Source organism: Uloborus diversus, chromosome 2 (genome assembly GCF_026930045.1).
Source record: "Uloborus diversus isolate 005 chromosome 2, Udiv.v.3.1, whole genome shotgun sequence".
NCBI lineage: Eukaryota > Metazoa > Arthropoda > Arachnida > Araneae > Uloboridae > Uloborus > Uloborus diversus.
In genome coordinates, this window is record NC_072732.1 from 153,865,324 (window position 1) to 153,889,127 (window position 23,804).

General features: G+C 34.5%; 1 protein-coding gene across 1 annotated transcript in view; it reads left to right on the forward strand.

The window, feature by feature from the left end:
- The window catches only part of LOC129216093 (exportin-2-like), a 126,236-nt gene extending 118,882 nt beyond the window's left edge, over nucleotides 1-7,354 (forward strand). Inside the window, exons 21-26 of the mRNA XM_054850243.1 lie at nucleotides 1,103-1,200; nucleotides 1,297-1,382; nucleotides 1,468-1,549; nucleotides 2,180-2,326; nucleotides 4,117-4,348; nucleotides 7,103-7,354. Of these exons, the coding sequence (XP_054706218.1) occupies nucleotides 1,103-1,200; nucleotides 1,297-1,382; nucleotides 1,468-1,549; nucleotides 2,180-2,326; nucleotides 4,117-4,348; nucleotides 7,103-7,192 (735 nt within the window). The 3' untranslated portion in view covers nucleotides 7,193-7,354. The remainder of the gene's footprint in view (nucleotides 1-1,102; nucleotides 1,201-1,296; nucleotides 1,383-1,467; nucleotides 1,550-2,179; nucleotides 2,327-4,116; nucleotides 4,349-7,102) is intronic.
- The last annotated feature ends 16,450 nt before the right edge of the window (nucleotides 7,355-23,804 follow it).

Sequence of the window (23,804 nt, forward strand, 5' to 3'; positions counted from 1 at the left end):
ATATATATATATATATATATAATGACTGATCTAAGAGATGGTTTGAAAGTTTTTTACAAATTACTTTGGCATATGATCATATAGAAGAATTTGTCTGTTTAATATTCAAAAGTACTTTTATAGTATGGATTTATCTACACTGCAATTTGTGTCATTTTCTCTGAAATGTTTTAGTTGTATATAATATTAATGAAGCAAATGATTAGCATTTTTTCATGTTTGTGTACTCTTACAAACTTCCTTTTCTATTAGTGCACCATGAAAAGTTCTAATCGTTTCCCCAGTTTGGTGCACAATAAAATTCTTAAAGCATTTTTAATTCAACAGTTATTTATCAGTCTTTATAAAAACATATGAAATTTTGTAGAGTAAAATATTTTGCAACAAGTGATAAATTATTGCTAAATATTTATCTACATCCTTACTTTTAGAAATATTTAGGGCGCACCTGCCAAGCATGTGGTAGCAATGTTTGAATTTCAGATTCTTAATATTGCAATATTTCCAAACTTGGTTTTGAGATTTTGTATCCTGATGTCTAATTTTGAATACATAAGACTTAAATATTAAACATATAAATATTTCAAAACTCATTGTTTAGTTAGTATGTGCCCCCATTCACTCCTTGGAGATGGTGATTCTAAAAGAGTCATCTAGCATAGAAATTTCCCACAGCTTGTTAAAAGAAGCTAAAATAATTATCTGAAAATATTTATTACAAAAGATAATAGCAACATTACAGGCACTTCTCGACCTGAAAACTACAAGGGTTATAACAACTGTCGTACTGTCTTAATAAGTTTTTGTATTCATGTATCATAGAAGTCTACTGCACAAGAATATTTCCAGCATGTCATACTTATCTATATTCTAAGCTGTCTAATTCATTTTTTCTTAATAGAATACTTGTTTAGAATTACGTTTAAATAGTTTTACTTTACCACAATTGTTAAAAAATATCCTGTATTGGGAAGAAGGGAAAGTGTAATCTTCAATTATGTGTGCTGTAATAAATTAAAATTTTAACTAAATACACTTATATTTTTGTGTAAAATGAAAATATTTTAAAATCATTTGACTTATAATAGCTTTTCTCTTATAGAGTGCTGTTTTAGGTGTGTTCCAAAAATTGATTGCATCAAAAACTAATGACCATGAAGGCTTTTATATTCTCCATAGGCTTGTTGAAAATGTTCCACCGTAAGGATTTGTTTTTGCAGTTGATCAAGTTGAAAATAAAATAATACAATTGAAGTCCTTTTGATCTGTATTTTTGTTTTTCTTTTTCTGTTTTAGGGAGACTTTGAATGAATTTTTAAAACACATATTTGTCCTTTTATTTCATCGACTGCAAAGCTCAAAAACAACAAAATACATTAAATGTAAGTTGCTTAAGTTTGATGTATATTGTATTGCATTGCATTGCATATGATAGTATTTTATTTAATTCATAATGTTTCTTGATAGGTTTATTAGTTTTCTTTTTCTTGTTTTCTTACAAATATGGACCACAGAATTTGATATCCCTTATTGATGGAATACAGCCAAAGTAAGTGAATTTTCAAATGAATATTTGTAAGTAATAATATTTTAGTAACAATTTTAACCAAACCATTTGAAGAAGTAAATAGTAGTTGCAATTGGAATTACATTACAATTTTTAATGATGTAAAATTCCAATGTTTTAATCAATTAAAAATTGCTCTGTATTGATACTTGCTTTAGGGCTTCCAAATGGTAACTTGCCCAATTTTAAAATTGGGCAATTTAAACTGTCATGAATAAAGTAAGAATTTAAAAACAAGCTAAAAGCATTACATCTGAAAGTTTTCCTTCTTCGAATGAAAAAAAACTGGAGAAAATTATTGCCAGTTTTAGTATGTATGTGTGCATGTTTTTTTTTTTCTTTTCTTTATTTAGAGGGATGGAATCTTCCATTCTCTTTGATTTTAATATTCATCTGTTTCTAGAATAATTATATTTTTTAACTGTGATTATTTTTTTTTACTTGTGAAAAGTGTTAAATTTGTTGCAGGTTAAAGATTGCTAATTTACTTATACTTGAAGTGCCCCTCACTCAATGTCCCTCACATAATTGTTCTGCTTAAAGAATTTTGAGTACATGTACAAATGCATTATATATAATTAATTAATTCCTTAACATTTTTCTTTTCCATAGAATGTTTGCCATGGTTATTGAAAGACTTGTGATTCCTGATTTACAAAAAGTATCCGGTCAAATTGAAAGAAAAATATGCTCAATTGGTTTGATCAAACTACTTACAGAAGTTCCTGAAGTTGTTGATGGTTATTATTCTCAATTTTGGTATGTATTAGAAGTTGATTTTACATATCAATTTTTTATGAATCAAAACGAGTACTAAATTTTTACACATTTAATAACTAAGATTCTAAATTCATTTTTGAAATATGACTCTTATTTTATAATCCTGAAATTAGAAATTCCCATATACAGTCAACTCTCAATAAATCCCAAGGGACTGCCCAAAACCTTTGAGTTATTGGTTGTTCAGGCTGCGGGAAGTTTCCACAGCCTTTTCAAAAGTTTTGGGGCTTGATGAAAACTTCAAGATAAAGGAGGATTTGAGTTCTTAACCTTAGAGTTGTCAAGAGCCATTTTTTTACACTACACAAGGTGGGCAGTAGTAAAATAGTGGGAGATTCTACCTTACTTTTTCCCTAGTGTGAGCCCTGGTCTAAAGTAAGCTTTAACTTTCCATAATGTGAAATAGGATAGCAGAGAAAAAATAACTGTTAGTAAATTTGAGGATTTCAAAAGTGGGAAAACATATCAAGCTGAAATTTTGCATGTACTCATTATAAACAAACTTTATTTGCACAATGGTTATGCAGTAAACTCTCAATTATCTGCAGTACGAAGTATCCACAGTCTTTCACACTTAAAAAATGTGTAAATAAATTATGGTGATTATTAACTTGGTGTCGAAAAATGCACCCATCTTTACTAGTTGAAACCTGATGTTTAGATCTACATTACTTACTGCTTTTGATTTATACTACTTACTGATTTTTAGCTCTACACGACTTCCAGATCAGTTTTGTTCGAAAAAAATTCCCTTGTACATTTTTAGTGAAACCTAGCTTGATCTGTTTCAGCTTATCTGTTTGCGCGATTTGTTCGTGTGCTGAAACTAGTTGCAGTGGCGGATTTACTATGGGGGCTGTGGGGGCTACTGCCGCCTCCATGGCCGTCATTTTCTAAAACCAATAATATAGAGTTGAAGGAATTACTAGCTATCGCTACTAGTTTTAAACAAATGCATTCACAAATTTGCTTTAAATTAAGTTTAGACAGTTATTGTAGTCAAGGATGGACAATGTTACCCACTTTTCCATTTGAACCTAAGCTTGCTCCTCCCTCCTTTTTTGAACTTTAATAATTTTTATATTTCATATGTGTTTTCCAACTTCTTTCTTCCATGGACTACATTATACTGGTATGATAATACTTGCTATGACTTACAGCTGTGCTTTCCAGACCTGGGGGTGTTATCCCCCAAAGGGGAGATTTGACACTTCAAGGGGGCAACAAATTTGTGAGGGACAATAGGGGCGATTAGTATTTAAAATACAGAATAAAGGGGTATATCCCTTTTTTAAGACGGGTTTGAGAGGAGGAATATGGCTTTTACGGTTTTCGACTGCCACCCCCTTGAATAGACTGTAAATCCGCTCCTGACTAGTTGCAATAATGAACCATCCTTGTCTAGCTTTTACAAATATTTTTATCACTCCCTGTATTGTTTTTAACTATAGTTTAAATATATGCAAGTGTTATTAAACTTTTAAAGTATTGCATACACTAGGATTGTTTTTTACCTATTATGCGATTTTTATCTATGAAACTTGCTTATCTCCGGTTACTGTGCCGCCTTATTCCTCCGGTAATCGGGAGTTCACTGTAAATGAATTGTGAATGTGATGAAATCATGAATAAATTTTGTCATCTAAATAAGAGAGGCACATAATCAAATTTTCTGCATTTCAATTTGTGTGTGTAGTATTTATATGATTAGTGAATGAGTAATAATTGATTGTGCCAAATTTGTTTAAAAAAAGATTATGTAATTTCAGGGCCCCATTGCTTCAATCTCTGATTGGTTTATTTGAGCTTCCCGAAGATGAAAGTGTCCCTGAGGATGAACATTTCATTGATGTTGAAGATACCCCTAGTTACCAGAGTGCTTTCTGTCAACTTGTTTTTGCTGGAAAATCTGATCATGATCCTATAAATGGCGCCATACCCGATGCTCGGCTTCATCTTGCACAATGTTTATCAAAGTTATCTGCCAATCACCCTGGAAAGGTATTTTTTTTTGCTCAGTGTATATTATTTCTTGCATTCATTTCAAAGGTGTTGTTCTAGTATTACAAGTGAAGGCTTCTTTTAACTGCATCCAAATGAAGTCCTCTAAATCAGCGTTTCTCAATCTCTTTTGTTCCACGACTTGGCAAAAGCTGTTGAAAAAACTTTGTGAACTGGTGAGGTTTTTTCCCAAATCTACCTCTCACGGAAAGTTTAAAAATTTAATATTTTTTGAATTAGTGAGGTTTTGTATCCCTTTTTTCGGGGTACGTGAAAAACTTATGAAAACAATTTGCGGATGGTTGCCGATTTTTTTTTTACAAAGCAGTCAGTAATAATAACAAATTATTAAAGCAGCACATAAATTAAACTTTACTTTTGTTAAAGAACTGTCACAAAAAATGTTTAAATGTGAAAATAATTAATTTTTGTAATAACTATAGTAAGGAAACTTATAAAATAATGAAAATTAACCACAAAGTTGCGTAAAAATGGTGCAAAGAATATTTATATTACTGTTTTTCTTTTTCCTTTTGTGTAAGAAAAATTGTTCAATATGGACAAGCAAAAAATCTCTGAGGACTGTTCAATTTTTTTCACACTCCAGTGCAGTCTGCCAAACCACCGATTGATAATTGCTACTCTAAATCACAGCTAACACAGTAGCAATTTTACTTAAAATTTTAAAATTAGTATGCGTTTTCATTTGCATCGTGACAATTCATGTTTCCTAATTTTCCAAAGTGTTTATATTGTTGCTAGTCCTCTTTTGTTAACGAAATTAAACCGAATCTATGACTCCAATGACTCTGAGCAGATCCACATACAATTCCTCTTTAGATAATTCAAGACAATCAAGGATATGGTCCAGTGTGTCCTGAAAAGGTAGGATACATAGGGTAATCTTTTAATTTGTCTTTGTAAAGGGTGCTCCAAAATTAACGCAAGGTTTTTTTCAGTAAATTGTGTGCAAACTTAAAAAAAGAATAATTTAACAGCTCCGAGTTTAGGGTTAGTAAAAATGGAATGTTATACAATACAACAAGTGTTTTCATTATTGAAGAATATTTCAAAAATAATGAAAGTAGAGTTCAATTTGGGAATTTCCTTGCTTTGTATTTCCAAATACAAAACCAACATAAATTTAAAGCAAGTTGAATTTGTTGTTTTTATTATCCTCAACTAAAAATATTTAAAGAAACTTGAGTAAGAAAAAATCCAAACTACAACTTGGTACTGATATTTTTAAACCATAAGAGAAAATTAAAATTTTTAAATAGTAAATACTAAGATTTGTAATTTTGTAGGTTAAAAAACTTATGTTGAATATCTTTAAAACAACACCAAGTTTTAAGAAATGCAGAAAAAATCTCAAATTAAATTCATTATCTATCTCATACTGCACAAAAGAATCATAACAAGTTTGTAAGGAATTTGACTGCATGACCAAATTGCATGTTTGAATTTTCGTCATTAGTTCTTTTTCTATCGAGCGGGCTTGGTTCAAGATTCCTTATTTTTCATTTCTATTATACTTTTCCCTCTCTCCATGGATTGTAAACCAACAGAATAAACTGTTCAATTGAACTGTAAAAGAAAATCCCCTCCCACCCCCAAAAAAATAAAGATTTTCTTTGACGGTTTCAAATAATGTTTAGCCATTCTGTCTCGCTTTAAAATATCTTGATTGCAGAAGAGCAATGTCAAGTAATTAAAAAACCGACAAACCAAGAAATAATATGATACATGAAAATAGACATTTTTTCATGAGAGTTTTAGGTTTGTTTTATAAAATCAGTGTTTTAAATAAATATTAAATGAACTGACCTTCAAATGTTTTCGCATGAACAGAAAAAGTCATAAATACAAATATTGCATATGAATGGCTTAAAAAAACCATTTGATGAATTGATAAGTAAAAGTAAATTTCATGAAAAGTGGGAGAATTTAGCTTTCAGTCCCCACAGATCTCTTGTCTAGAGATCATCTTAATTTAGGAAATAGATTTTTCCTTTTATTATATTCCCATTTTCTTCCTACTTACTAGTGGTGAGGGTGCCCTGCACCCCCATAAATATCTTGGGAGGTATTTGAATACCACAGCACCCCGTAGTTGGTGCCCCTGTACACATCGTTAACCTTAATTTAAAAGATACATTAGTTGCTTTTTTTTTCTTTCAATACCTGTAAGTTTCTTGATTTCTTGTGGAACCATTAATAATATCTGTACAGTTCTGGAAATCCTTGGATTGCACAGTTTGAAGTAGTGACTCATAAGAAGTGAGAATCTCTATAACCACTCCCTTAATAACTAGTTTTTTTATGTCGCCGTGTTTTTCCCTTACCTAGTTGGTTTTATGAGTTAAGTATGAGAGATCAGATAAATCTTGGTCTTACTTCGTATAAGAAACCTTGTTACTCTTCATCTTTACATATAAATCAATAATAATTAACAATTTAAGTAAAGGGCTTAGACTTTATATTATGCCTTTTGATGTTACATATAGATGAATACAGTGTTAAAAAATATAAATGTTCTTATTTTGTAAAAATTGGCTACAAAAAAGGGATTCAATTAAATTATGTTTTTTTTTAACAAAATTATTAAGTGTTACATTTAATAAAAAGGTTTGACAAGTCTATGCTGAACTTGCATATTTACCACTTGTTTTATCATAAATAAATGAATTTTGATCAGTTCTGTTTATGGTTTTGAAAGTTTAAAATATTAAAATACTTTTGAAATTTATTCAGTTTCCTGCTCTGATATCCTCAAGCATGTCCCCAGAAGCTGCCGTTCACCTTAGCAAATATTTACAAGCAGCCAATGTTGCACTTTCTTGAAGGAAAATTTCTTCATTAATTTTTGTAATTTAAAAGACTCATAAATATCAATTTCATAGTGTACATAAGTTTTTGAATGAAAAAAAAATGCTTTTAATTGTTTTCAGTATCATATGTGTAATGATTCTTGTGAATACTCAGTATTCAGGTTGTGTTACCTTGTTTTGTATACAATAAATCATTTTACAATGAAAGATAGTTTTTTGATTTATTTTAATTATTATTAACTGAAAAATCAATTGTCATGGTATGGCAGGTGCAAATTACTTCTTTATTAGAAAGATTTCCAGTAAGATTTTAAGTGTTCAAATAGACATATGTGAGAGAGAAATGTTTGATATTGATTGTAAAAAACATAATTAAACATACATTTCACGTCATGATATATATTTTTTAAATTTACATTTTGTTAAAATAGTTCTTTATTTGTTTATATCTTGATAATTGAGCTTTTGGACATTGATAATTTTTGTAGTAAGTGTAGTGATGTGCCGAATCGTTAAAAAAGTAGATCCACGGATACGGATCATTAGTGTCAAGATCCACGGATACGGACCTCAAAATGTTTTAACCTGATCAACTATCCAAGTGTAAAATTTGTTACGGAAGGTATTCCCATCAGAATAATGGCACTCTTTCTTCAAAAAATGTCATCTACGGTGAAAATATTGTCGAGACGGATTTACTCTTTAAAGAAATCACCGTAAAAATTCAGGGAGAGCTGAAAGAAATAGGTCAGCGCTGCATTAATGCTTAAATAGAATGTGAAAAATTATTTCTAGCTTGCTCGGTAGATGTAGGATACAAGAGCAAGAGTGGTAAAGCTGCTACTAGATAGGCAGAAATAATTTTTCACATTTTATTTCAGCGTCAATGCAGTGCTGACCCATTCCACCCAACTTACTCCAACCGATGAAATAACAGAGCCAGGCACACCTTTACAAGAAGTAAATAGAGAATTTTAGTCTCGCTTTTTTTTAAATCATTGAGCTTTTTCTCCTAATCTTCCGACTATGAAATCGCTACCAATGGCGCGTATAAAGGCTTAGAATTGCATTTAAAATTTACTTAACAAGATTATAGTAGGTCCTACTGCAGTGGCATATATATGTTTTTATTTTGGAGGGGGCGAATATACCCCTCTCCCCCACACTTTTTTTTTTGTAATTTCAACTTTTTTTTGGAGGGGTGGGGAGCAACAGTGCCCTGATCTTATCATTTTTTTGAAGGGAGCAAGGACTTCATACTGTTATCCAGTGGCGCAACCAAAAAAAAAAAAGTTTTAGGAGGACACTCTTTAAAAAATGTTCAGAGGTCTTCCTCCGGATTTTTTTTTTGGAATTTTAGTCCTGAGAACGCAGTTTTAGACTGTCTCTAGTGATGCTAACGGGGAGGAAAATTTCTGGGGCCTTCTGCGGAAATTATTGAAACTGAAATCTTAAAAATGCCATTACTGGCTATATTTGTTGACGTTAGTGTAATGAAAGGAATGAGATTTTTAAAGTTGCCCCCCAAGTGGTTTTGTAAAGAATAGAATGAAATCCATCACATCTCCACCCAATTTTTCGAAATTGAAGTTCTAAGCAGACTTAATTCGATGCTGTATCAGGCAGGGCGAATCTGAGGCTCTCCCCAAAATTTGTTTTGAAATTAAAGTCATTAAAAGCGAAGTTTTAAAAAGATATTCAGTGATACTAGGTGGAGGGATTTAAACTCTCTCTACCTTAATTTTTTCAAAATTGTAAATTTTTCATTTTCAGATTTCATATGGGAGCAATCGGACCCTTATGCCAAATTTTTTTGTAATTGAAGTCTTGAAAGCGCAACTGTGAACCATCGGCCATTTCCAAACTTGAAGTTCCATAAAAGCAATCTAAACGATTTTTGAAGCTTTTATAAAGCAAGGCCTTTGGTAATTGTCCCCTGGAAATTTTTCGACATTGAAGCCCTGAAAATGAGGTTTGAGAAGCTCTTTAATGTTCTGAAAGTCTGCGGATTTCCTTTTCTTGAATTTTAATTGTATGTATCGAAGATTCACTCATACTTAATTGTCGTGCTACTTTCGAAATACTTTTTAATTGCTCAAACGTATTGAGAATCTTGACCTTTTCTTTGATGGTCAGAAACTTTCTCTTTTTCTTTTCATTTTCGCCAACTTTAGATGAAAAAGCGTGTTTGGAAGCCATTCTATTTTATCAACGTTCATATGTAAAATGAAAAAAAAAGTTAAGAATTGGAGCAGTTATTTGTGTAAACTTTAAACTAAAGCAAAGCGTTGTTTAGACTAATACATTGTGTGAACTTGTGCTTCCAGTGATGTTAAAGGGATGAAAGTCCATTCACAAAACCAATATTTAGTGTCAACGAAGCCCATTCTAAAAAAATTTCATGTTACAGGTGAGGTATTTGTGTCCGCAATAAAAAATTAATACCTCACGAAAAACTCCCGTTATAGCCATTTCGCGTAAGTCAGATCGCATTGTAGCGGGATTCTACTGTAAACTGTCCGCAATCAACTGTTCGACTACTGAATAAGCAAAAGAGCACCGGAAGCACATTAAGAAAGAGTGGCAGTGGTCGTTCACGAATATCCAATGCAGCTTAGGACAGATATTTGATACGACTCAGTCTTCGGAACAGACAATCATCTTCCACGGACTTTAGAACAGCATGGGAAAACATGGGGTGTTCATGCATCCACGTCTGCTGTACGAAAATGACTGTGTGGTGCGAGTTTGGTGGTACGTCGACCATGAAAGAAGACATTGTTGACCAAAGAAATGAAAAAACAGCATCTAGACTGGGCAAAAGCTCACCAAGGGTGGACTGTCGATCAATGGAAATCAGTTGTGTTTTCGGACGAGTCCAAATTCAATCTGCATGGGTCCAACAAACGGCACACAGTAAGACGCCGCAAAGGAGAGGAATATCATCCCGACTGCATTCAACACAGTCAAGCATCTCGTATCTTAAATGATTTGGGGATGTATTTCTGATTAAGAAGTTGGTGGGCTTCACTTTGTGCAAGAAACAGTAAACGCTCAGATGTATATTGGCATTTTGGAAGAGAAATTACTTCCTACTATCCGGGGTCACTTTACTTCAGTTCCAAACGTCATTTTCCAGGATGATTTTGCTCCATGCCATAGGGCAAAACTGGTAAGTAACAATTTAAAAACCTTTATCCTGCCATTAGACTGACATGGAGTTAAGTATATTTTTCTCTTAAACTCGAATGCAGGTTCAGAAATGGAAAAATGAGCATGGGGTCAGCAGTTTGCTTTGGCCGGGAAACAGGCTCTTTCTAAATCCGATCGAAGATCGTTGGAATGGAATGGGTGTAAAAGTGATGAAACATAAGCCAACATCACTTGCAAAACTCCCTTAATCAATAACTCGTGTCTGGCACCAGGAACTCTGTAAAGAATACATTCAATCACTCGTCCGTTCAATGCCTCTTAGATGTCAAGCTGTCATTAAAGCTAGAGGCGAACTAACAAAATATTAGGTTATATTTTATGATGTTCAAACATTTCCATGTTACTTTTGTTTATTTTTTAACAGAAAGAGTGTTACAATTAAAACCTCTACTTACTTTTTCGTGGTCCACTTGGCAATGTGGATGCACTTCACATTGTACTTGTTACAGTTTTGGTCATGTATTTCCATAAATAAAATAAACAATTATCGGATTCCTGCTGTTAAATGTTTATTTCGTAAGTTTTGCAGAATTTCACATACATTCATCGTTAATCGGTCAGCCAAAACTTCTCACATATCCCATTGTTGTGAAAATGAGAGGGTGGTGCAATTTTTTTTTCCCAGTACTGTACATGCAGCTGACCGAGTGTTCCTGAAAGACCTGGTAAGTCAGTCAAAATCTTGACTGAACGTGATAAACTTATTTTTGTGCAGGTACAGCCCCCCCTCCCCCCTAAAAAAAAACCTTTTCTCTTCTTGCAAGCAATTGGAAACCAGTTCGGGAAAGGAAAAGACTTGAAGGTAATCAGTGACATTGTCAAAACATTTGTATATATTTACACCCTTGGTTTACTGCAGCCTATAGCCATGCAAATATCCATGGGGTCAACCAAAAAAAAAAGTCAATGGTGCAGGTTGCAGCACTGATTTTTTTGGGGGGGGGAGGGGATTAAGTTTTTTTTGATGGCACGCCATTTTTCTTGGGGGATAGGAACCTCTACAATGACAAAAAGATGTGTGCGATTGAGTACGTTCTTCGGTTCTGCAAGTTAAGGGCCCCCAACCCCCAAGGTTTGTAGTGCTTACAGTCCTAAAATTTCTAAATTGAGCCCTGACGATATGTTAATGAAATATAGCGTGAGAAGGGATGAAGTGTAGCGAGGGCAGGGGTGTCTGCTTCAGGTTTTTTTCCATCAATTCATTTTTACTCGCAAAGATATAAAACAAGCATTTTAAAGGCATTACAAAGCTTTTAAAAGTAGCATTAGGACATAAATCTTGTTAATATACTATCAAGAAACAATTATGATGCTTTGTTATTCAGCATGACTATCTCCGAGTTAAGTGAGGGATTTTAACACCCCAAAATAAGTAAGACCCCATAAAATCATGTAAGTTGATAACTTAAATTGCGCGATCAATAAGTAATTTTGTTCTGTATTCAATAGTAGATTAAAATTGAAAGGAAGAAAAGTGTGTGTACTTGAGATGTGTCAATGAGCAAATTGGCTGATTAATTAACAAAATGACTTTTTAATAATATTAATTTCTGCATCATATGTTTTCTCTATAATATCGACTTTAGACATAGTTAAAAGTTTATTTCTAAAAGACAATTTAATTTTCTCCACTTTCTTTCCATTTTTTGATTATTAGTCGCCATTTAACCCTAGGTGTTTAATCTTTAGAAAAATTAGAAGGTTATCTAAAGGCACTATGCCAAAGGAGAAAAGTATTGGCACATGAAAAATGCTGCAACGTTTTATACATATGAATCTGTTATTTCAGAAAGGGCTTAAGTCCTAAGGAAATCCATTGGACTTACGTCCTTAAGAATGTTTCACTTAGTTTTATGCTCTTTCTAAACTTTATTTCATTCATTTTTACAATGTACATTTTTATACTACTTGCTATAGTAATGTTTGCTAAAAATTACATTTATTGTCAACTAGTGTATTCACCAAAGTTTCTTGTTGAAGGTATGCTTAAAAAATATTTTTTTCCGCCAAATAATTGGCAAATGTCAGCCAATTACAAATCATCGGCAAAGTGGACGATTAATTGGCCACTTACCTTTTGAATCCACAACTCTGCCTGAGCCACTAGGTCGTGGAGTTAATCAGCATGATTGTGGGGTAAAAGAGTCAGAAGCTATAAAAAATCCAGAAGTTGGAGCAGGTAGTTTTTCCACTGACCCAAAGCCCTGATTAAAAGAATTAAAAAATGCAGTAAAACTCCTCCTAACCGACACTCCTCTTATGCGGACAATTTTTAATTCCCACATTCCAAGGCAAATAACATTATTAAACCCCCTGTCCTGCGGACACCCCTCTATTGTGGACAAAAAAAAAAATTGTCCCGTTAGTGTCCGTATTAGAGGGATTTTACTGTAGTAACATCTCCCCTCAAAATGTTAAAAACAGCAGTTTGAGCACGGTATAACTCCAATCATCTACACTTCTACAATCCGAATCACTGAATATCCGCTTCCGGAATTTTTAATGGTTGAACATGGCATTATACGAAAACCAAATTGACATTTTATTTAGCATCTCCTTGGCAAGATGCAACAAAATGGTTATCAATTTAGAGTGTCACTTTCATTTTATTAGTTCCGTTTTCTGTTGAAAATGTAACTTCTTTGTGCCAAAAGAAGAAAACTTGAAAAATCGAATGGCATTCGATTTTAGGCAAGTTTATAATGTTCACATCTCAAGATGGCAGTGGAAAAGAACCCCCAAACTATTCAGGTTTTGGGTAAGGCAGAGATAGTTATAGCAGGGGGGGGACACTGTAGGAGGGTCATGGCACAGACCGTAATTAAAATTTTTAGGGGGGATTTTCCCCTTTTGGGGGTTTTTTGCGATATTAAGGGGGGGGGGTGCACCCCTGGGTACAGCTTCATTTCTTTTGTAAAAGATGTATATCACACCTTCATTGTATTTAGTTTTGTACTAACAGTGTATAGAAGAATATATTAGCTTTCTCGTGAAGCTCAGCTAGAAGGCAATAAAAAAAAGAGAACCAATGAAGAAGTAAGCAAAATAACGTAAGTGAAATTCGAAACATTCCAGTGTGACCCTAAAGCTTCGTTGCTGATAGTGGGGATGTATTTTTTTTTTCGTTCTTTCCACCGCCTGACCTACTTACATAAGTCCCGCCCCTCCCCCAAACGACTTTTTTTGCCGCGGGGGGTGGAAGATTGCCGTCTTAAAAAACCCAGATGGTGTTTGAATTTTTTTTTCTTCTTATTCTAGAAGACGAAAGCTGTACTAATAAAAAATGGTTTGTTAGGAGGGGGACACGTTACGTAATGACAGTCTTGGAAGGAGGGGGATGCAGAAGCTTGGAATGCAAAAAGATCTTTCGAAGACGTGAAGTTCTGTTTAAATTAAAAAAGTATGTCTCGTTTATAGAACGTTCTAAACTTTTGCAGAAGTTTATTAAGAGCAGTTACAAAAAATCGAAGCGAAAATTTTCAAATTAGTCCAATTTTTGGTAATTACCAATCATTTTATATAGCTAGGGTTCTATTTAGAAATTTTATGTGAATAAGATACATATTAAGGGTTCTCTTGAATTTTGAACAATTAAAGAAAGTGCTGCATAGGTAGCACACCTTTTTCTCTATCATTGCATTTTGCATGTGTTGGTACACTGAAAGTGTCAACACAAAGTTGATTTGATAATAATGTATTTGGGAGAGGAGGTCCCAGGCCCTCATTGGCCTAAGGGTAAACCAGTGAACCAGGCTTAGTATGTAGAAAAATCTATATTTGGGATCTGGGAAAGTAAAGGGATTAACTCACATCTCCCCTCAAATTGTTATTAATCATAAATTTTTGAAACACTAGTGATGTTTGGAAATAAGCTACATTTAAAAACTTGCAATTGACGTTATGGTACCCTTTTTCGTCGATGGAAAAATTAGTTGATGAAAGTCAAAACTGAGCTAATTGATCATTGGTTAAATAATTTAGATAATTGTGAAACTTGTAAAATAATTTTAAAAAACTTAAACCACCAGGCACGAGTTTATTTTCTGTTCAGGGCACATGGTCCAGTCTTTCTTTAGTTGTCTAGAAAGTCATTAACGTGCACTTAATTATTCAAACCACGTAATAGACGAAGGGCTGGATGTACAATAATGTTGACCATAAGGTAAAGAAGAGAAAATGTTTGCCTCAAAAGAAAACTTTTTTTTTGTAAAAGTTGATCATTGAGTGATCAGTTTGCCAGGGCGCGGAAGGGGCATATTGCTGCGTCATGCAATCAAAGACAACAAATTTTATGCAGAAATTCTACAGATTTCCTCAAATCCTCATATAAATGATAGCCGATGATCGAGTAACCCGCATGTTTCAACAATGAAACTCGCGCCACAGCATGATAATTTGGTAATGTGGTTTGGTAATGTTTAACCTACAGGGAAAGGCTTTATTGTGACAAGGCTGAACTCGATCCGGTAACTTAACTGTTTTAGTGGTAAGACTCATTTCAGGGAAATAAGAAACGAAAGAATGGTCAACAATGAACGCTGTCTGCTTCAATATAGGGTTCATCCCCTGGAGTTGGGGTTACAATTTCAACTATCAAAATATCACCAAACAGGCAATGGCTTCGTTCAAATGTAGAAGCAATTTTCACCCGTCATACCTTGACAGGCGACTTTCTAGTTAAGGAAGTAATTTTACAGAATTTCTGCAGATCTCTCAGAATTAGAAGTAAATCTCAAGTCCCTGCAAATGGCGCTGATTCGGCTCATATCTCGACATTTTCGTACGAAAAAAAATTGTGATACTTATACAAAATCGTTAATACTTCAAGTTTTGGCAGCACCATATCCCTAAATTATTAGGAACTTTGTATAACCATTATATAACTTTTTCGTGCGAAAATGTCGAGTTTCGAGTCGAATTGTGGGAACTTCGGATTCACTTCTAATTTGGAGGATCTGCAGAAATTTTGCAGAGCTTCTGTTGATATAATTTGTTGTCTTTAACTACTCTTCTCTTTTCTGGCAAAAATTTTGTACTTTTAAGTCATCAATATTTTTGTACTGTCAGCTCTTGGTCTACAATGGACTAATATTGTTAGGATTTTGTATCTATGTTGCAACTTTAGCGAATTAACGTTAACCATGTAGACCAGGGTCAGATGGCACATGAGAAATCCACTAACTGAAATTGCACAAAATACAGCAATTTTTATACAACATAAAACTATATTTATTATACAAGGAATTAACATTCACGAAGCATTCCAAATACATCAGAAATATCAAAATGAATCAATGGAAGAATTAACCCTTAAACTATTATGTCTAACCTAGATTCGTGAAAGGGAATCCAAAGAAGGTGCGCGCGATCTAGACTCTTGGAATTCCATTTCCCCACCCCCTAGGTGACCCTGATCTGAATTTATACCAACCTTTACCTACTTTTGAAAGCTTCCGTGTTCAAGCGACAGAGACTGCTCAGTTTTTTGTCACACGGAATCCTTCCACCACACACATCCTGAATATGCAACAGCAAAAAAGAAAAAAACTCCCCTAACTCTCCATTTTTTTCCCCTTCTTCCTGGAGCCGAGGGAATGAATCTCGAACCGGGAGTTTTAACAGTTATGTATTACGTAACAGCCCCCCCCCCCTCCCCTTCTCGTTACGTCTATCATCTTACGTCCCCACTGCTGAGGGCGTCAGTCAAGGTCCTGAGAATGGGAAGAGCAGCTGCATTCAAGACTAGTCGCCAAATGCCAAACCGGCCATTTTGCACTTGGCTTCGTTAAAAAAAAATAAATCTAAATATTTTTTGAATGGGTATAAACATTAGTATATTTATAAAGGTCTGTTTTCAAGATTTTTTTTTCTTTCTGCGAAAAGTACAACTTAATGCGCCACCTTTTGGAACCACATTGAGTTTTTTTTTCTATTTGTTATTGTTCTAATCGTTTTTAATGATGCCTAATGCCGACCGCCTCGTCTAGTGGTCAGAGAAGTTTGACTGCGATGGAAGGTCCCGGGTCCGAATTCCTGCAGGTGCACGGATGTACTCTCTCTTGTACTTTCTTCTTGTAAATGCGTTGTAGTACTGTGAATGCTTGCCTACCCTATAAACGGGTCCTTATGGCATGGATGGGTTTACGTGAAAGTCGACTTCACACTAAATTATAGCACAAGTTGCCAGTCTAGCTGGAATACGAGAACAACAACATCATTTCAATTTTGCACGGACAAGGCATATGTCTCATTGGACAGGTTATACCCTACGTAAGCGGATCTGTCTTTGTTTTACCTCTTTCATCAGCCATTAGCCAGAGACTACCGCGCCTTAAATGCTAGCCCTCTGTTTGTAGATGATTAATAGACCGATTTGATGAAGATTTTGCAAAATTACGAGTAAAAAACTGGAGGGTCAATTTGTGGCAGGAGGGAAGAACGGGAAAAGCTTCTGAAGATGGCTAAGGCCCATAAAGGGTTGTCGTGCCAATGTTGATGAAAATAATTAAATCTGCATGCACAAAGTGCTAAAAAAATCTGGCATCTCCTGAACATACCGAGCGGGATTGCTTAGGCTTCACTCTGGAAGAAACTCTCGTCCTCCTCAGGTACTTTGTTTCGTTTCAGTGCTCGGTCTCGGGGATCAGATTAAGCTGACACAAGATACATGCAGAAAGATTGGAGGAAATGACAATAAATTTGCTTATAATTGCCAGACATTTATTTTTGCTTCAGACACTTCTAATGAAAGTATGTACTGCAACATTTTATAAGTGTTTGTTTATCATTTTACAATTTCATGCGAATGTGTTTCCAAATTCGAATACACGCGTCCAAAATTTTGCCTTGAAAAGGTTAGAGCAAAACCAAAGAAATTTAGGAACATGTGCAGGATTTCTTGTAAAACTATGTATAAAAAGGTGCCAAGTACTGTTTAAATAAGTTTTAAAAGGATTTAAGTCTACAAGTTTCTACCTCAAGTGTATACATGAACTCAGTACAGAGTAACATTTTTTATTTTATAACACTTGAATCATTTTTCCATTATGTTGTGGGGGAGGAGGAAATATTACAATGCAATGCAAGATGTGATGGAGCCCTCATTGTTTTCTTTGCCCAAATTCACTCTGAAATCAAAATCACACCTTCCTTCCTTGATACTTATCTGGTCAGAAATGTCTGCTGGGTATTTTTCTTACGATTTACTATGATTTTTATGAAAAGGAAATTAATATTTGAACTCCTTGACAGATGGCAGAGAGAAGCACAAATTGATGGATATATATCAATGAATACAAGTTAAAAAAAAAAATTAAAAAATATTTTTTTACTTTTTTTGGTGTTCTAATACTTTCAGAAATATTTAAATGGCAGAAAATAGTAGTACTCTCTCGATGGTAAAGCTCAGCCCTTCCCTCGGCCCGTCAATTTAGAAGAATCAGGAGGAAGCAATTGCCCCCCCCCTCCCTCCGTTTCTGAGAAATTAGTGTATTTACATACATGTGGGAGTAATCCTATTGTTTCTCTGAAAAATATGCATTCAGTCTTTAGCCTTCCCCATGTAGAATTTCAAAATGGCGGGTCTGAGTTTGACCTTGCCCAAATTATTTTTCAGTTCCATCAGAGAATGCAACCAAATATGGCGTCTCTTGCATCCTTGAATTTCGCACGCCCCATCTCTAGATTTAAGACTTGTTCCGGCTGAGACCCAGCGGAGGCACGTGTTCGTCCCTGGATGTGGGGAGAGCATAGCTGTGAGAAATGCGGTCAAGGACAAGACGTGGGGGCCCCTTCTTCCAAGATGGAAGGTCATGGCAGATGCAGTCGAAAACGAAAGTCCCCAGCTCTCACTTGCAGAGATTGAATCCGAATTTCCACCGTGGGGCTACACTCCACACACATAAGCTGGAAAAGGGGGCGGAGGGATTCAGGAAGCGAAAGCTATTTCCGGAAATGAACATTCACTTGGGGCTTATTTTAGGGCTCCCTTAAACATAGGGGCCCCACTGTTGTCCTCTCCCCTTTACCTACGCCAGAAATGGAAATGGGTAGATCATCTTGGACTAAAATGAAATTTACCAACTCATTTTTTTTTTTCACTCATAAAACTGATGATTGATTTTTTTTGAGCGATAAGTTGAAAATTGTCCTGTTACGGTTCGTAATAAAAATAATTACGAACACAACAAAAATTAAAATATATTAACTACATCAAGGACTTACTAATATCATAGCTTATTATCATCAGCGACAATCGCTTAATTCACCTATATAAATTCCAGTTTGAAAAAACTTGCTTTTCGAAATAAAAAAAATTTGCTAAATAGTTCCACTTATTGTATTCAATAATTCAAATGCAAGTGAACTTTACCATGATGCTGCAATAATAAGATAATTTACTTTTGCACGAAGTTTTTTTTTTTTTATTTTGCTTTGGTTTTTCTAATACCTCTTTTACATTAGGCCGTTGGGGAAAATTGTTGTTTTTATTTTTAGCGGTTAAGACAAACGCGATTTGACTTGTTTAACTAGTATGTATTTATATTTTAGATATTGCTTAGTTAACAGTGGAGCTGATGCTTAAGGAGTTGAATTCGCAATATTTTTATTTATTTTTAACTAGAGAATTCTAAACGTGACCCAATTTTTGAATATGACGCTGCACCTACAGAAACTTTAAATTCGACAAAAAGGTATCCACATTGTCTCTACTCTGCAGGTAACAGCTTACAATGCCTATGTAGGACAAAAATAGCGAAGATTCTTTTCACAGCCCTAAGGCGTCAACTTCTAATAACTGTTTTTCGAGATTTAACTACTTAACGTAAGTCTAACTTCTAGCTTAAAATATGAAACAAAAGTTATCATTCTATAGTTGATGCAAACCTAAACTTGTATGTGAAGGCTAGGCAATACGCAGATCATAATGACAACATTACAAAGCTGCCACGTTAGATTTGCCAAATCAGTATATAGTGTTGATGTTAGGAAAGTTTCATTTAAAAAAATATAATTTAATTTTTCCACCTTTGTAGCTGTGCCAGTTACATCGCGGCCTTTCAGTTAAAAGTAATTTGTTGTACAATATTCTGCCAAGCATAGTACAGAGACAGGAAATTTTTCTTCAGGAAAAAGGCAAATCCAGTTTCTGGTTTTGGAGGAAGCCATTTCAGGCGGTGGTCTTAAATCCCATTTTGTGCAGAAATAGGGCATGGGGCAAATTTTTCGCAACATGAGTCCCAAAACTGCAGCTGTAGGCTATCTTTGGTTCTTTGGTCACTAAATGAGGAGGGTCATACCCCCCTCCCCCAAAACCTCTGGATCTACACCTGCTTTGGAGTTCGTATTATATGCTAGTTGCAAATTTTTTGAATTGTAATACGAATAAACATATCATAGTCAAATAAACAACACAAAAAAAAAAAAAAAACTACATTTAAGTATAATTGTTTTTGTAAAACATTTCCGTTGGTCCGAATTTTTTGGAAATCCTAACTACACCCATTAATAAGTATTTTGGAATATGGGGACTCTAGTGTACATCCATTGTTTTTATATGACTAGATTTCTGTATCCTCCTCCTACTCGGTGCTCTACCTACTTAAAAGTTCCGTGCAAGCAATTGCTGTTTCAAGGGCGTGCCACAACTTCACATGTCCCCCGAAGTGTGTTACCAACTGTTTAACAATTCATTTCTCTTGTAAATTAGAAAACATTGTGCAATTTTGTAGCAATTGAGTGTCTCGCAGAAGAAACTCCTCTCTCGTAATGGATGAGTGAGCTGGTGAGCACCCAGGAGTGAAATCCCGGACGTTGCAGATTCGACCTGACCTCGAGAAGGGGACAGGCGAGTCCCCTGTTCCCTCATCTCCGAAGATTGCGAAACCGGTATCTGGTGAAGAAAAAGAAGGGAATAAAAACGTAATCCCACGGAAAAATCGCTCCCCGGAGTTTTGATATCAGACATGGAAGAATTCTGCTGTCTACTCATATTAATGGGAGAAAAAGTTAAATATATTTTTTTTTTTGCCTATAGTGCTAGAATTTTGAAACTTGGTGTCGAGGAAAACTTGAATTGATTAAGCATCGTGCGAAGTATTCCCTTTTAAATTATTATTATTTACGATTACAAAAGGTTTTAAGTTGATAATTCAAAATACTTAAACAGGATCCACAGGGATAACCAATCTAAACCAATAGGTGCTGTGCCGCCGGGCCCGGCGATCAGGAAGAAAAATTGCCCCCCTCCCCCCCGGATTAAAAAAACTTTACGAAAATAGGCATTTTGCACGTATTTTATTGTTTTTCCCTATAAAATGTGTGAACACAATCCCTTTGCCCACCCCCCTGGGAAATTTTGAAATGATGATCCTGCTCCCGTATCCAGCAGATCTCACATTTTGACTATGACATTTAAAATATTTTGTGTGCGATTCTGCTGACGATAAGAATGAAATGAGAGGCCATTAAAATTTAAATCAAGTTCTCAGATGTAGTTCCAATGGGTCAGTACCTGCAAGTTGAAACATCTTTAGTTCTTAGAACATTATTTATAATCGTCCAACTTTTAGGGAAACTTACTCTCTTACAACTTTCAAGATGATTTCCTGCATCAAATGTAACAATTGGTTGTAACAAGTATGTGCAAGCCACAGTGACTTAACACAGAAAATAATTTTGTTTAAATTCCTTAGTCTACGGTGAGATACCGCATAAGGGGGGATGCGAATTTTGAAAATACTAGCAAAAACTTTAAGTAACATTTACGGGCCTTGTACCTAACCAACATGAAATTGGAATTCCTAACCAGCTAACATAATTCGAACTGGCACCTTGTACATTTATATTGATTATTTTAGGACATAGTAAATTTATAAGCACTTGCAACCATTGAGAAGGAATAGATGGAGAGAGTGCAACCCTACTATCCCGATACGGCAACAGTACCACTTGGGGAGCAATTTCGATTTGATCGTAACCGCTGAAGAAGTTTTCATTAGCTGAAGCCATGCATGACAACAACCTTTAACTGTAGAAGGGAAAAATTAGATTTATAGTAATAGTGCAGTATTCTAGCATTGTAAACTGTGAGGAAAAAGCCACACCAGGAGGTCCAGTAACTTTTCCCTAGCATGTACGAATGTTTTTTACTTCTAAATAAAGGAAAAACAACATTTATATGCATTCAACGAGTACATATTCCACAGTTGCCTATAATTTTTACATTTTTGTACTTATTTTACCTATAAAAGTTATAAAACATTGTATATCTTGAGTGCAAATAACATTTTAGTTCCATAAAAACACTTTTTACTTAACTAGTAATTATTTTAACGGCTCTTAAGCATTTTGTGTACATTTGCTTTGTTGGCGAGTATCTTCTCGCCAAGCTCCTGTGAACAGCAGATGCGCAAGAATAAAGATTTGCTTTTTTTATGCTTCAATTTAAATACTAGAATGCCTGCGTATAAAATCATTTCAAAACATTGATTACAATACATATGAATCCGTAAATTTTCAGTCAATAACAGAACGCTTTAAACTATTTGTACATGCCCGTCATTTCAGGGAATAAACATAAAAATACATGAAAAATGCAATTACATTATATTTTAAAATCCGGAAAGAAGTGGGGAGAGGGAGTTTGAACGATAGGCCTGTATTTGTATCCGTTATTTATTTATTATTATGCAGTAAAGGAGTTGGAGCCAGAGTTGCTCTGATTTGTAGCCCCGACTTCATAATAAGCGCCGTCTGAAAAATATTTAATACCAAAAGAGCGATTGCGTGTGAAAACGCGACAACTTCCCAGCCAAACAAGTCACCTGACCTGGGAAACATTGGGTCCCAAGCTTATTTTACTGAGACATTTGCTATGGCTCCCTTCATTAGTATTCCTTCTCAATGCTTGCAACACTACTGAAAACAACTCTTTTACGGAATAGCACAGCGAGAAATTACCTTCTGGGTGGTTATTTTGGTCACAACCGCTCTTGATATGTATTTAACATGCTATATTACTATAACTGGCAGAAAATGTTAAAATCAATTGTTTTATCCCTACCCCCCCCCTTTTCTGGGCTTTTTTCGTTGAAACTCGACATAAAAATTAAAGTGCATAGCTGCCAACTTGTAAGATTTATCCAAACATTGTAAGACCTTATGGCACAATTCTAATAATTAAGAACTTACAAAAAAAAAAAGTTTTTTAATAACAATTTTTGAAAGTTACTAATTGAGCAACTTATAAAAGCTTGAAGTTCCAATTAAAGTAATTTCAGCAAAAGCAGAAAGCTATATTAATTTGCAATAAAAATTAAAATAAGGACAACAACAAGATATTGGTTTTTACCAAAAGATTAGAAGATTCTTAATGATTTATATTGATGTTTATATTGATGGTGCTCCTTACAAAAACATATTAAACAATGTCTTAAAAATGCACACTTGTATTCTTGGAAGTATAAACCTGTCTTTATGAAACTAAATGCTGGTTGTGATCCTCTATTTTTCTTTTGTAAAATAACTTTTTTTGATGATAAAAGTACAGATTAATTACAGGTAAAAGTCTAAAAATATTGTAATGCTTTACATTTTAGTGTTTTGTCTTCAGTTAGTTTAAAAAGTGCGCAAACACAGCGTCATTGTAAGATTTGTAAAGTTGACATGTTGGAAGCTATGAAGATGGGAAAAGGCGACTGTCAAAATTTGACCAGGTTCGGAAAAATTGAACATCTGCCTCTGCTTTTGACACAGAGCTTCAACAGGTTGTTCACAAAACTTCCTAATACACTCAAATGGAAGTCATGGGCATCCAAGTTAATGAGAGGCTTTAAAATTTCAAAAACGCTTTAGGCTCTTTACCCATTAAGTATCAAAATGTAAGTTTTTTTTTTCTTAAAATGGATGAATAAATAAGTATTTTTCGTCAATCCATGGTTCATCACAAAAATACCCTCAGATTTTGTCAAATGAAGAACCCCATGAACTAATCAAGTATACATTTAGCAATAATTTTCAACATCCTGCCATTATTAATTTTTTTTGTCATACCGACTATAAGCAAATGATGGTAGTTTATCGACTTTTCGTGCAATCCAGAATTGATTCAGAAAGCAGTGACGCTATTCCACTTCATCAGTTAACGGTTTCGTCCAACGGATGTCAAAGTTAAGGAAATGCGGATATTGCCTTTCGAATGAAATCTTGTCTCTCAGCATCCCATCGCCATAGTAACAGGTTTCGGACGAAGAATAATCGCAACTGCCAATTATATGCTAAAAGAGCATTCGAAGTTCGAGATTCGTTCTTTATTTCTTTTTTTTATGAGACTACACTGCCAGAGGCTATCCTGTCTCCAGTTCTTGCAAAGTAAAAAAAAAAAAGATGAGAAATGGGCAAGCGAAAGATGG